The sequence below is a fragment of the Leptosomus discolor genome, chromosome 5 (genome assembly GCF_034619465.1).
Source record: "Leptosomus discolor isolate bLepDis1 chromosome 5, bLepDis1.hap2, whole genome shotgun sequence".
NCBI classification, from domain to species: Eukaryota; Metazoa; Chordata; class Aves; order Leptosomiformes; family Leptosomidae; genus Leptosomus; species Leptosomus discolor.
In genome coordinates, this window is record NC_141395.1 from 30,001,458 (window position 1) to 30,016,718 (window position 15,261).

At 44.8% G+C, this 15,261-nt stretch overlaps 1 protein-coding gene across 1 annotated transcript in view; it reads right to left on the reverse strand.

Moving 5' to 3' along the window:
• Nucleotides 1-11,323, reverse strand: part of PLEKHM3 (pleckstrin homology domain containing M3) — a 73,504-nt gene extending 62,181 nt beyond the window's left edge. The window contains exon 1 of the mRNA XM_009957424.2: nt 10,698-11,323. Coding sequence (XP_009955726.1) covers nt 10,698-11,301 — 604 coding nt within the window. The 5' untranslated portion in view covers nt 11,302-11,323. The remainder of the gene's footprint in view (nt 1-10,697) is intronic.
• Between the last annotated feature and the right edge of the window lie 3,938 nt (nt 11,324-15,261).

The following is a 15,261-nucleotide window of genomic DNA, read 5'->3' on the forward strand; positions in this document are numbered from 1 at the left end:
CCTCTCTGCTGCTGCTTCCTTCTCACACTTTTCCCATGCTCCAGCGTGGGATTTCTCCAGGGGCTGCCATCCCTGCTCCTGCATAAGCTCTCCACAGTCACAGTTCCTTCAGGAAATCTCCATCTTCTCCAGAACGGGGTCCCACATGCAGCTGCAGGGAGATGCCTGCCCCAGCATGGTCTCACCAGAGGCTGCAGGGGAACCCCTGCCCTGGACCCTACAGCCCCTTCTCCTCCTCTTAACCTGGCCTGCTCCTGACACTTTTTTCCTCACTCCTCACACTGCCGTGCACTGCTTTGCCCCTTCTGAAACCCACTCTGCCAGAGAGGCCCCACCTGTAGCTGACAGGCACAGCTGTGCCCCATGGTGGGACTGCTGGAACCAGCCAGAACAGCCCTGCTGCCAGCACCCAGGCACTGCACCGGATTTACCCTGGACACGGGGAATGGAGAACTGAGACCAGCGACAGCAGTTCCTTACCATACTTCAGCACGACTCAGGACCAGGACATTTTGCACAGCTCCATGTACTAGAGAGGAGCTTTGTTGATTTACGAGAATCAGGCTCAGGGCCAGCAGACACAACCAAAAATGAAAAGTGAGAGGCTGCCGAGACTCAAACACATATACCTCAGCACTTCAAGTGCTTTGGAGCAGATCCTTTCACAAACCTGGGCCCAAGGTGAAGTTGGGTAGAATTTTCTTCATCCACAAAAAAAACAGTCATACACGAGCCACTCTGGGCACCAAAGTGATATGAATTTAAAATGAATTATCTACAGCATTTCTGAGTTTTGAAAAAGGTTCCCACGCAAAATTTGTTCCAATCTGATTTGCACTGGTTCAGCCTCCATTAATACATGGAAATGCCATATTTTCACCTTGGGCTGGACATGTGGCTCTATGAAACTTTTGTTGGTCCCTGTATAAATTCAGTGGCATTTGCTGTTACACTCTAGCACTGACTCTAACACTTGACACCCCAAAACAATCCAGCCCTGAGGAACAAATTCTTACTCCCATTTGACTTCTACTTCACCTTTCCAGCGATGGGTCTTGACTTACAAACAGTGGCAGAATTAACAGACAGAAGTGAAGAGGTTTCTGCCTCTGGCTGTCCATCTCCCTTGGAGAATGCTACTCCCAACACAGAAGCAAGGTAGCCACCTGGGAACAGCTCCTCATCCACTGCCCAGCACAATTAGGTCAAAACAAAATCAGCATCAATTGACCTTGACACCCAGCGTTACAAACCGCAGCAATACAGGAGCTGTTTCACTCACGGTTTCTGCCCTCAGGCTGAGAACCTTTGAAAGACAGATAGGGTAGACAGCAAAGTCTTCAGTGCAAAATATCTTCAGTGTCTCAGCTTAAACAGTCACCACTCATGTTAACAGACCATGCTTTAACAAGTTTTAGACATCATCACCTCCGAGTATACCCAGGATGTCTTCAACGCAGAGCTAAGAGAACAGAAGCATCTAGGCTTGACAAAGCTTGGAAACAAAGAGCCAAAGATGAGCCTGTAGAGAAGTTACTGCATCCCCAGGTACTGTGCTTCCCAGCTAATACGGCCAGGATTGCTGGCCAAGTGGCTCTCACCACCACTAGCTAATGGGGGGGCACAAGGAGTCTCAGGGACTGTAAGTATTTGAGGAATTTAGTTACTGTCCAAGGGGCTTTCTGATACCAACTGGTGAGAAAGCAGAACTTGGGTTATAACCTACAGTCTAAGGAGATGCTCCTGTCTTTGGCTGAAAGCACTGCCGTGGTTTGTCATGTATGGGCAGGAGGAGGATTCAGGACAACAACAGCATAAAAGCTTTGGCTAGCTTTTCAGTGAAGACCAACTTCAAGGATTTGTAAGGATTAAGTAAACGAGTTTCAGTTAAATTTAATGAATGTCCACAAAAAAATATTTGTTTGATATACTTAATGTGAGTATGCAAAACTCATGGGGGTTAAAAAATGGAGGAAGGATGCTACCTCCCATCCACATTAACAAAAAGGATGCACTTAGGTTTTGCCTTGCAAGCTCAGCCTCAGCTTTCCCTCGTCACCCATGTACTCAGAATGGAGCCTGCATTTAACACCATGTACAAAGCACTTCACATTTTACCTACAAATATTTCCTGCATATATGACTAAAATCGTAACAACTTAAAAATTGCTACTTTGGCACTAGGTCTGAAGAGGTGGAAAATAAATCAATATAACTACACCTTTCAGATAAATAAGTTGCTCAGAAGTATTTCAGCTAAATATGAAAACTGAAAGCCTGATCCAAAACTCAAAATGGTACAGAAAAAGCACACTTTCATAGCCCAAATGGACAGACACACGCACACAAAAAGAGAACCAATTTTGTTCACCGTACATCTCTGGCCCTGACATTCATTAGTATTTCTGCGCTAACTCAAAAGCCATTAATTTCTCTGAAACCCACACTAATCCCTTTGTAGTGCAGATAATGGGCAGCCATTCTAGAGTCATCTTCCCTTTCTATTAATCCAATCAGGGAGACAGCGCTTCTGCAGCTCCAACTGCAATCTCTCTCGCTTCCATCAAGTACAGATGACAGTTCAAGCTTCTCCATAATAAGGCAACTCATAACCTTCCCCCAGCCACCCCTCCTTCATCTGCACACAGGTTTGCTTGTCTTTTGTTGAGTTAGAGAAAGGCTATCTCTCCCTGCCTTTTACAGAGGCACTCCCCTCTCCCTCCTTCACCCCACTCCTTCCCTTCAAGCTCCCATGAATCGGCTCCACTAGCTCTTGCTCTAACTGGGACACAACCAGCAACCAACTTGATTAAAATTCAAATGCCTCATATTGTTCAGCTCAGGGCAATAGATGCTGGCAGAGAAAAGTTGAATCCATATGCTACACATACACAGACACCTTACAACCCTCTGCTCCTTTATCTCCTCAACATGCAATGTGCCAGATAATACTTTTCCACTCAGAGAGCAAATGTTACCATCTCTCCACCCAACTTCCAAACAGAAACTGCATCTCTTTTCCTCCCTACAGAGACAGGGAGAGGAAATTGAGAAAGAGTAGAAATAAGGGAAATAATCACAGTAACACACGCCTGAGCCATTTGGAGGTATAATTTCAAGGGAAGAGGGGGAAGAAGGCAGAGGGAAACAAAGAGAGACTCAGCAACTGGGAACAGGGCAGTATCTTTCTCAGTGTCTCTCCTCTCCTTTGGGAACTGCCCACTTGTCCTGGCTACGAACCCTGCACACACCTACCGTTCTCTGCACTTGGAGGCAGTTCGTGCAACCAGCACTGCAGAAGAGAGCCCAAATGTTGTCTCAGCATGTCCAGAAGCTATATGCTCCTGAACAACTGACTGTACTTGTGTCCTTGTCGGCATGACAGGAAAACTTAACCTGTTCTCGATCACTGAAGCATTTCTGATTACAGTAATACCAAGTAACTTGGAAAAGAGCAGAAGCAGAGATGCCTAGTTTCTGAGGGGTTTGTCTCTTGAGGTGGCACTCCTCTCTGGATTCTCTAATGCTTAGCAAGAGATGACCACAAGTTACAGGGTTTTGTCAACACTCCTCCCTTCTGATTTCCATAGAACTTAGCAGACACCTTTGGGACCTAAAATGCTTTCCAATTGGGTTGCGCTAGTCACCTGCTTGGTGAGGTTTGCTAGATCAGGGACAAACTGTGCTTCAGCCAATGTGACTCAGAGCCACAACGTCCACTTCCCTCCTACTTCAAAATACAGTCTTTTCTTCCCACCTATCTTCCCATCTGACTCTGCAGGTATATCTCTTTCAGGCAAGTATATCTGATTGCACTTGCTCTTGAAATAATGGCATTGACAAATTTCCAGCAGATGGCTGTCCTGGAGCCAAATCTGGCTTCTTCTCCCAATGTCACCTCTTTTCAAGGGACCACCACAGCAATGGGACTTGTAACTAGGTAGCAGTTTGCATTAATTTATATAAAGAAACAGTACCTTTCCCCACCAGAAGGGCATTCACTCTTTTTCATCTTCCTTAAGCTTAGGGAAAGCAAAACCTGCTTTGAAAATGTTGAACTTGCAAACTCTTAATTTTCAGATTTACACATTGCTAATGAGGTTGGTTTAGCTGTTCACCAAAAATAAGCTCTTCACTGAATGAGCTGCCTAAACCGACTAATAAAGAGCCTGAACAAATTATTCTTAATGTGTTTCCCTGCGGGTGTGGCATTGTACGAGAAACATAGGAGAAACTGAAGTCTATAGGATCCTGGTCACCCAGTCACTCCATTCAATGCTTTTTGCTACTCTGCAGACACAACAAGCAAACCCTATATTGCTGAGCAGACCATCATCACCCTATGCACACTGACACAGTCCCTGTGCCAAGGGGGCAGTGGAGAAGAGGCTGGATTCAGTCAAAGTGCAAGATGAACAGAGAGCAGGACTCAACTCTGGGAGAGACGGCAGTATAATGAGTTGAAAGAGACAGTTACCTACTACCAGATAGGAGTTGCATAAAACAGCAGCACTGGCAAAAGAAGTGAGAATATCAAATGAAGATAGATTCGCAAATTTTTTTATAAATTCACTGAATTCAGCTTTAAAAAGAAGGAAGAAAGGGTATAAAGCGATGTCAAAGCTACGACAACTTAGTCAGTTCACATTAGGACAGTTAGCTGACACTACTGAGGGAATGATGGCGACTAACCCGAAAATTCAGTTATGAAAGTCATCATGACATCACTGGAAGCAATCATCACTGGCCCAGGAGATGAAAACTCTGTTCATTAGCTTTATGGAGTGTCACAACTCCAGAAACAAATCTCCATAAAGAATAACCCTCCCAACCAGAACAGCTTCACAATCAAACTCATCAGTGCTGTTTACTGTAACCCTGCTGCACTACAAATTCATCCACTGTATGTGAGCCTCGCCCACCGCCTCCCACAGCACTCCCTGTCTCCATCACTCTGCACCCTCCTATAGCCTCCCAGGCATGAGAGTGGCGTAGGTCACGTTTTCTCCACTCAGCCCCCTCTGCTGCTGCTCTCTGCCAGCCCCCCATGGCCCTTCCAGCTCGGAGGGTGCCCAAGCCCAAGGAGCAATCAGGAGCGAGCTTGCAGGGAACAAGCGCTGCACTCACCAAATTAGCCAGGGGGTTTAGTGGGGAAGTATCATCCAGCAGATAAGCTGAAGTCAGGTGAAGTCTTGGGCAAAGTGCCTCACCTCTTTTTGTCCCTACTCACCCTCCCTGTCCTTACTGTGTGATGTATTTAAGCTGTAATCTCCCGGGAGGAGGTATTATCTCTTGCTAGATGCACAGATAGTCCCAGGTATTTATGGACCCCCACAGTGGAGGGTATCCAACTCACATTCTATTTTAAATAACATTTTTGCCTCCTCAAATCTTGAAAGGCCACAAACCTCTGCAGTGCAGCTACCTTTTTCTTGACCACCTTTTAATGCTGAAAACAAACTGGCCACAGTGGGGGGCATCAGTTCTCCAACTGGCTTGATCCCTCTGGGATTATTTCCAAGTGGTTTGAGGCTTCCTGCTCTCCAGAGGGGAAGATGCAGAAATGTTGTTTCCACACACCTGCCTCTCAGATGGCACACCACCACAGACCTACAATGTTCTGCCATCCCAGTGGCAATTAATGGCCTATTGGTCTTCCCTGGCTGTGTAGCTTCTACATACCACAGACAAAAGACAGTGCTACAGGGGTCTTTTGCAAAATCACAAATGGCAATTAGGCTTCACAAACCTCTCCCTGGTAGCTAAGTCAGGAGCTAGGCTTTACCTGACCATCACTAGAGGGGAAGCGTGAAGGCCCCCAGTCACACCCACAATATTTCACACCTCTCGGGATCTCTGGCTGCCTCCACCTCTGCAGCAGCTCCCATACCTGACACACCTCCCCTTGCCAGCTAGCTGTCTTTGCAGCTCCTCCCAGAGCAGGGCAACAGTGGCAACTGATGGCATTGCTGCCTGCTGCTCTGTGACACAGCATCACAAGCCTGCTCAGCACACTGATATGTACTACTAAATGCTGCAAGAGCCAACATCACAGGCACAGAGCTAGTACCAGCCACCACAACTGCTACCAAAGGTGAGAATATCTGGCAAACAAAGAAACACCCTGCCATAAAGTCTGTGTGGTCACCAGAATAAGAGAAAGCAGCACTGCAAAATGACTCCTCAGAACTTAAGGATCACCCCCAGTCCCCAGTTTGTGAATAAGTGGTGTGTTGCTCATAAATACACATTTAGACGTCATGCCTCTACAAAAACACAATAGAAAAGTATGTAACATGTATAAGAAATAGAAAAGTATGTAACATGTATAAGAGCTACATGAAGATGGGCCCGGGCCCCTCTTGAAACTCCAAGTACACGATCTTACCTTCAAAGTGCCTCTAATGATGGCTAGGCTCCCAGCCAGACAAAAAATGTTAAGGGGGTGGGGGGGGAGGTTTTTTTTTTTAAACCAGTAAGTCGAAAGAAGGAGGTGAGATCCTGGCCTTGATCAGACACAGTAGAATTTGGGCCTGTTGGGCAGTTTTAAGGCAGTCACCTTTCTCTTATATGTCTATTTTGCTATGCCACAATGCTGCAAACACCCTGTAGGCTCAGCTTCCTGACAGAGCATACTGCCAAAATCAATGGAGCTGGCCGAGTACCTCCACAGCTGCTTGTTGGAGAGGGGCACAAGGTGCCAAGCTTCTGCAGTAAGGACAGTTTGTCAGTGTGCGGGTGCTCAGCACAATGATAGCTCTGGAGTTCCCCAAGCTCATAGGCATGGCAGGCAAACAAGGCAGCTACCCAGTATGGGGAGTGGCTGTGTTTGAATGAAAACATCCACATGACTATCAAAGATAACTGCTCACACATTGTGTCTTTAATGATCTAAGCAAGCTTTCGCTGGATACTACAGAAGCAGTGTTCTCCCTCTGTTTGCCAGGCCATATGCCCGGAAATACAAAACCCTGCCTTGAATTTGCTTACAACTTCCGTCTTTGCTAGCTCCACAGCACAGTGTTCTTGTCTAGCACACTGTTTTTCCAGCAGGCCTAAGAAGATATTGCCCCAAAAGGCACAGCTTCTTTTCAGACACTTTCACAGCACGCAGAAAGGATCCAGTTTCATTTTATTTGTATTATAAAAAAGCAAGCAGCAGGAACGCTCACAGTAATAAATATACTATGACAACAAGGAAAAAAAAATTGTGAAGCGTTAATCCGTGCAGCAACTCGGCCAGCCTCGGAGGACTGGGAGACCTGGAGACCTCTGCAGGCTCCAGAGGGAAGTCCCTTACCACAATGAGGACTGACCAGAGTGGCTGAAGTTGCTCTCAGTATCTCATACGCATTCGTTTAATCTGTATTAAAGCCCTGGAAAGGGATGTCTCCTCAGGCTGCGGCCACTATGACCCCTTCAACCACTGCAGCAGCTTTTAGCCAACCTTAAAATACATTTTTCAGTCTTTTGTGGAGAATAATTACCAATCCCAGATACACATATCTGCAACACCTACTTTCTTGCTTTTGCTTTTCTATTTTCAGCTCAGCTCACAGTAGCAGCAAACTCTATGGCAGGCTCTCTTGTAAACACAGAGTGAAGAAATATCATGGCTACCTTCTAAAACCTGCACAGCGGCTGAACAGAACAGGTTAAGGAAACAGGTGAAAAGAGTGCATTTTCAGAGCACCAAAGTTCTCCTTCCTCAAGGAAGGCAGCCCTGCCTTCAAACATCCCATGCAGAAAGGCTCTTGGAGCGCACACAGCAAGCACTGACAAACGCCTTGCACCTTTGCAAAAAGCAACAGAAAAAGTGTGGTCTGAGCACTTTAGAGGTACTGACTGCTGCTGGGCTACAGGTGAGTACTAGGAGAGGTTATTCACCCGCTCCTACTAATCCATCTCCTTCCCTTCCTTGGTTCACCTCCAAGATCCCAGAACTTGACCATACTGAGTCTCTTATGTAAAAAGACATTTTGAGGAGACCTACGCTTCTGGCAGCACTGAGCACAGCAATGGGACTTGTTCCTGGTGCCACAGAGAAGTTGTAGAACAGGTAGGCCTGGCACTATTGCAGACAGTCTAAAAACAAGAGTTTTCCTCATGGAAATCTCTCAACTTCTGTTTTTCTTAAAAGTGCTAATATTGCTATACTTTACAAATTACAGACAGGAGGTCTTCACAGTTGTAACTTGCAACTACAAACTGTTTAACATGAAATCATAACAATAAAGAGTATTATCACACTCTAACACAGTTTGTTCACTTTTTCTGTATGAAGAAAAACTTCATTGGATCAACTACATTTAAACAGTGTAAATGCCTGCTGAGGGGCTGGGAAGAGTACAACTGAACTCCACTGCTTCTACCAAGGCAGCACACCTTAGGTACACACTGTGATGGGGTGACTGTATCCTGGACACAACCAAGCTTAAAGAACCCCACAGCTATATCCACCTGTACACAGAACATGTTTCTTGTCCTTTCTCTTCCTCTCATGGTTATATCACAGAAGCTTTTCTATCAAGCTGTTCTAGGCACTGGTTTGAAGTCCTGATATAGACTTGACTCTGAACACAGCAAGGCCCTTTTAAGGCTTCCAGAAGGTTGGTGTACCTCCCTCGAGTCTACTGTCTCTAAGCAAAGTGGACTGGAACAGCTAAAGTGTGACCAGGGTTGAAGCAGGACAACATTGCAGACAGCCCAGCTTCTGAAACCAGAGACTCTCACCCAGGAGTGGGGAGAGACTGCAGTATGCAGTCCCTGACGCTGGAAGCAATGACATCCCAGCACTGCAGTTCCTAAGAAAAATTCTTTGTTTGCCAGAAGGGAAAGAAAAATCTTAATCATTACTTCCATTTTTCATTTTGCTTCCTTTATGAACAGTTGCATCACACTGTCTTGCGTCTGTGTTTAAGGGACAGGGGAATGTAATCTGCTTCACCTCAGACAGAGATGCAATGCTTTAGGGCACCTCAACATACTCTTGCAGTTGCCTGAGCCCTGGACTGGAGATCAGTTCAGCCTTGGACTCTGCTGCTCAGCACCAGCTGGACTGGTGACTTGCTTCTTGCAGGTTGAGGATCCAGTGGCAGTCTGCAGCAACTCTCACTGAATAAGTATGCAAACAGGTCTTGAAGTACAGAATGGCTTAGGTATTTCCTATTATCAACAGTGTAAGTAACAGAACCCCTTTCTTTTTGTAAGGGATGGGTGGGAAAATTGGGCCAAAAAGATTAAGCTTAAAACGCTATCAGGAACATGTATTGACCTTTAATGGCTCCATTGTAACGGTGTTTCTGTGGGCATATATAGGTTTTACATGTTAAGTTAAACCCATGAGATGCCCAAGATACAGCTGACAAAAACCAAGAGCTCTGTCTCCAGAATTCTGGGTGCTTTCCTGTTCTGCATCCTTTCCATGGGAAGGACACAGAACAGAGACCCCACTCTACAGAAAGCAATGTATCACCCTAAACAAAAGTAACACCAGATATACTTGCCTTTGTCAACCGAGAGCACCCTTCTTTGGCATACAGTAACTATGTCACAATATAACACAATAACCTACAGGTTTGTGTATATACGTGTGTGTATATATATATGTATACCTGTATACTATATATGTTTGTATTTATATATGCACACATACACAAACATTTAGGCACCTGCTTTTCATGCTCCAAAATAGCTGACTTTTCTGGAAAACCTAATCCAAAAAGCTTGTTTTAACCCTAAACAGGATACCTATTCATAACTGGAGTCATTCCACCATTCCACACACATGCACGCTTTCACAACCCTTTGATTTTTAAATTCCTTTGTTAAGTCTGCCTTTATTTAGATTATAAAATTTTTGTCGTACTAGCTGCTTTTCTTTTCCATAATTGCCCAGTCCACTTCTGGCATCTACAAAATAAATCATGGAGATGGAGACACAGGGTCAGTGTTTCCAAAGCCCTGAGCACAACCTCTTCCAGTGCAGTGCTTGAGAAAGGAAAAGGAAAAAGTATCACTTGCTGAAACATCACTTCATACAGCTCACTGGAGACGCCTGCCTCAATCTGATAACAAGACTTCCTGTACCCCATACAAAGCTGGCAGAGATGCCTTAATATTGACAAGCACAAATTGCATGCTTGAGTTTTTGTTAATTGTTTATGGACTGAATAGCCAGCATTTCTTAAAGAAACAGGGCAGAGATCTCAGGCCTCACAGTAAAGTTTTGTATGTCCTCTTTCTAATGGCTGCCTTTTAAGTTTTATGAAAACTGCCTTTGTTTGGATTTGCCATTCTCTCAATAGCTTTCGCATTCAAAGTTTTTTTTAGTTTAGGAACTAAAAAGGTAGGTAAGGTAAGGTAAGGTAATGATCCGAAATAGGTAACAAATAAATTATTTCTTCCCAGGTCAAACTGAACAAAATAGAAGCAAAAAGTAAAACAAGCTCAGTTTTTCAAACCATGAAAGGAACAGAAGTCAAGATTGGTTTAAAACCTGATCCTTAGACACACAAACAGACAGAGCTATACCAAAGACAATAGAGCCATGGTGATTTCCATCCTCCTAAGAGCTAGCTCACAGTTGGTTTTCGGGTTGTTTTTTTTTAAACATGCATTTCTTCTTTCAAGATAAATGTTAAAAACAAATAGGGAAGTCCTTATATCAACAGAAATGACAAAGTACCAGCACAAACCTGTGTTTCCTTGGATGTCCTCTCCCTTGCTCAATGCCAGGTAGGAGAGCAGAGTGCAGTTATTGTCCTGACCAGGCGCAGGTGGCTGCTGCAAGGAGGTGCCCGTGAAGACCACTCCCCAGTTTACATGGCTGATATCAGAGCGTGACCTGTTGTGTCCTGGCTTGAATGCGGAGGCTTCCTCATTCTGCACCAGGATGTCATTCACCGAGCGAGGCCTGTCTCTCCTCCGCTGGCAGATATTGAAGATGTTAAAAGCTGCAGTCTCCCCTTCCCCTGCCCAAGCAAGGTTGTCAGCAGCTGTTCCCCTCTGCACCACACGCTGGTCTTTGGCAGGGAATGCTGTCTGAGCTTTGGTTTCCAAGAGGCCATTTTTGCAGTGATCCCAGATGAGGCTACTTTTGGCTAAGGAAGCGATATTCCTCAGATTCCTGCTCTCTGTTATCTGATCAAATACCTCATGCCCAACCAGTTCAGGGACCTCCTGTACACTGTACACCTCAGAGGGCTGCACAGTCTTTTCAAGCTTAGTATCAAAACTATTGAAAAAGTCTTCAGTCACTTCCAAGGCAGGGCTAATGTCATCAACCTCAAGAGCCTCCATATCCCGTGCTGCCAAGGTGTCTTGATGTGTTAAGAAGATACCACATCGATATCCAGAGAAAGAGCTGCTTCACATCTGTCCTTGGCACACCATTAACTTAGAGGTGGTGGGGTAAATAAATTCACCAATCACAATCCTTAGTGGTAGAAAGGAACCAAATCAACCTTCAGATAAGAGACTTAACATCCGCTGATCAAGTGACTACAGTACCTCTATGAAATAAGTTCATACTGATGGAGAGTACCTGTAATGCAAAGCAAAACACGACATCAGTAAGGGCCTTTAACCAGATAATTATGTTTAATCACATCACTCCTTTCAGAGTCCCCTTGATTTTACCTTCTCCTTCATTTGGCACCAACATTATTGTGTATGAAGAACCCCTTTGCGGTTTCTGTTGTTCACTCTGTGTGAACTCCAGGTATTATCACTTCTTGAACTGGAACCTGCAGAGAGCAGGATGGGGTACCAGATAAAGGGGAATCAAAGTGACGCCATTTATTAACCAAGCTTTAGAAAACTGCACTGAGAGGCAGTACTGACTAACATCACAAACGCAGCCACCTAGGGAATGCTTAGTACAGGATCCCATGGGGCTGTAAGAAAAAGTCAAGAAACGAAGGGTTAGTAAACCAGGCCAACCAGCCTCAAATAGCTTGCCTTTTTCTCCCAGATTGCTTGCACTCCCAGTTTTAGGAGACCAAACAGCAGCTGCCTTGCTTACTTGCCTACATAAACATAACTGTGATATTTTCCTAATAAATCAATGATACTGGGCTGCTGCAGAGTGCTGCACATAGAGTTTCTCTCTTAGAATATCACTGGGAATCTAAGTGAAAACATGTGGCAACCTAAGCCCCAGGAAGACAACGCATCCTACCAGCAAAAAAAATATACCATATCCTGCAACACCACAAATCTGCAGATCTTTACTTCCAAGCTACTGACTCGCTGGGCAAAACGTAATAGTAAAGGGCTTTAGGGCTAGAACTATTGAAGAGCTGTATTGATCCACCTGAGCTCACACCTATGAGGAGGAAGGAAGGTGGGTTTCTGTTCCCTGTGGTGCAACACAAGGGTGTCTCACTGATGACTTCTGTTGCACCAAGCCTGTTGCCTTCTAACCCCTCCCTCTTGAAGCTCCATCCACAGTGCTGCCATGCTTGCGGGAAGCACATGGTAGGTATGTTTAAATTGGGGAAATCAGGCAAATGCATGCCAGTTCTTGGGACTTGGAGACTGGGCATTTGTGCTAGCAGGAGAACAGCTCTCACAGCTGCTAGGAGAGATCATAGTACCTAGAGTTTGTTACATGCAGAACAGCCCAAAGTCAGAAATCTACATCCCTGTTTTGACCACATCATCTCAAGTCCTAAAAGCAGCAAAGCTGCATTAGCTCAGAGCTCTGCACTCTTAACAGAACTAATTAGCCTGGGTAGGGTTGATAATTAGCAGCTCATTAGTTTGTGAATGCTGCTGAAGTGCTACCAAGACCCATGAAGATTTACACTTAGCAGGAAAACACATCTATTAAACAGCATCAAACACAGATAATACTTCCCTTTAAGGTTTGGGGTTGTTTTTTTAGCCCAGAACAGTCTATTTGCCTAACTTCTATTAGCAAAGTCATTTAAATAGGCACCCTCTCCTACAGCAAGCCAGAGGGAGGAAGGAGGTCAGCAGCCCCTCAAGAAGGGGGCACAGAATCCTGTAGTACAAATCAACCCCCTCTGCAATCACCTGCTGGCTTCCTCCCATCCCTGCTTCAGTTGTGGCCAGCCATAACGCAGTTGTGTGTGAAAGCAATAGCTCACCCTCCCTGCTAACAGATCATCAGTTTAGACCATGATCTCTGCAAACCCACTCCAAGTAACTAACTTTCAAAAGCAGTAAATAATCACATACGTAACTCTGGAAACTTCAAGCCTTTGCACTGGGATCTTTCTCCCCTTATCTCTTTGCAAGGATTCACTTAACTAGCCTCATAGTGAACCAGGACTAGAATCAGCTTCAACAAGTAATTGTAGAGTAAGACACTGAAGGTGCAGCCAGAACCGCAACCAGAGGGCTGAAAAAACAGACCTGTAGTGGTTTCAAAACAGAACAGTATGGGAACAGACTCTTTGCAAAGCTGTACAACTGTACCAGTTGAGAGCAATGGGAAATAAAGTCATCCTGGGCACATCTGCATTGTCAGCTTAATGCAGCGTGGTGTTCACTCTTGAAGCTCATTCCTGCCAGCAACCCCAGAAGAGCGTTCTGCTCCCTCAGAGCTGGGGAACTCAAGGAACAGGCTAAGGGACACGATGTGCTGCAACCTGGCCACTTACTCTACACCCTCCTATGGCATGTTTCTAAAGCAAGAATGGTAACTTGACGTTGCAAAACTGCAACAGGCATTCACCTGAACAAAACCAGCACTAACATCATCATATGCCAACAGTGAAAGCTACAGGCTGTCCCATTCAAAGATGCTGCTTCACAGGGTCTGGCAGAGAATACAGCCTCGCTCTCACTCAAGGGACTGGAGCAGCAATCATTCCAGAAGGGTTTGTGAATGTCACTGAAGCATTTCAGTAGTAGCAGAGGCAATGTTGCTCTGTTCTTTATTTTAAATCATTAGGAAAGGTGGAAAGCAAGGTGAAAAAATTGACACTTACATTTAACATGTTCACTTTTAAATGCTGGAGGCTTCATGTGGCTGCACCTTTCCCTTGATCCTGTGAGACTGGAGCTATCCAGTGTCGGCAGCCATGTGTGGTGATGCTGAACTACAAACTGACCTCATATCCAGTAAGATGCTGAATCACAAGGTCATGAGAAGATGACAGGCCCCTGCATCACACTGTTCACAAACTGCAGCACTCATACCTTCCAAACTAGTCTGTTTGCCTTGCTCAGTGTGAGCAAGATGCGAGAGGTGATCTCAATGGTGGCAAGCTCATCCCTTCCTACACCACCAAGAACCTCCTTAGATAAAAGAAAGAGTTGTGCCAGTAATTCCCAATAGCACTGGGATTCTGCAATCACATATCCTCCATAAACACAATTTGACATGTTCTGACAGCGGTACTCAACAAAAATTTAATTCAGACTTCTGCACAGATTTGGTGCCAAATGAAAGCAAACTTCAATATGGCAGTAAACAGCTCTATCAGAATCTCCTTCAGGAGGGAAAGCAATGGAAATCAGTTCCTTGACATGAAAGCAGGAAAAAGGCAAACAATAAGATAGGATGAATTCCTTTTAAATTACTATAAAATGTTTTGCCTTATGTATTGTTTCTTGGAAACACCTGAAATTTTCCAAAGACATTCAGCCTAAGGCAGTGAATAGGAGAAGAGGATAGAAGCATCAACTCAAACTGTTAAAGACTGCCAAAGCTACATGCAACTGTAAGCAGGGATTTGTTATGGGAAGCAGAAACCTAACAGCTCATCCAGGCCCCTGGGAACTTAATGAAAAAAAAGGTGAAGGAACACGGTGCGTTGTACTTAGCAAAAACTACTGGATACATTGATTGCAGTAGCTGAAAAACATGTTTTTCAGTAGCTCTGTCTAGCGCAGATACAGCTTTTGTCCATGAACATGCAGCAGTCACATAATTAATGTGCACTTATAACACGAGTAAAGTCTTTACTTTCATAGTGGCCACATTACTCATATGGCTGAGGTAAACAGCAAGGACTGCTGGTCATGCCACGTGAAACACAAAAGTTCAGCTTAGTCAAGATTACTTCCCTTACAGAAGCCACAAGGACTTAACACAGGTGACAGTACAGTCTGACAGCACAGAAAAATGACAGACAACAAATGCCATGGAATATACACTGGACGAGATCATTTAACTTCCTGATGTGGTTTTCTGGATCCTCACAGGCCAGGGAAAATATCCAGGCATCACATAGCAAAAAGCATGGAAAAGACAAGGGTAGAAAGCAATCTTGCAGGTGATACACA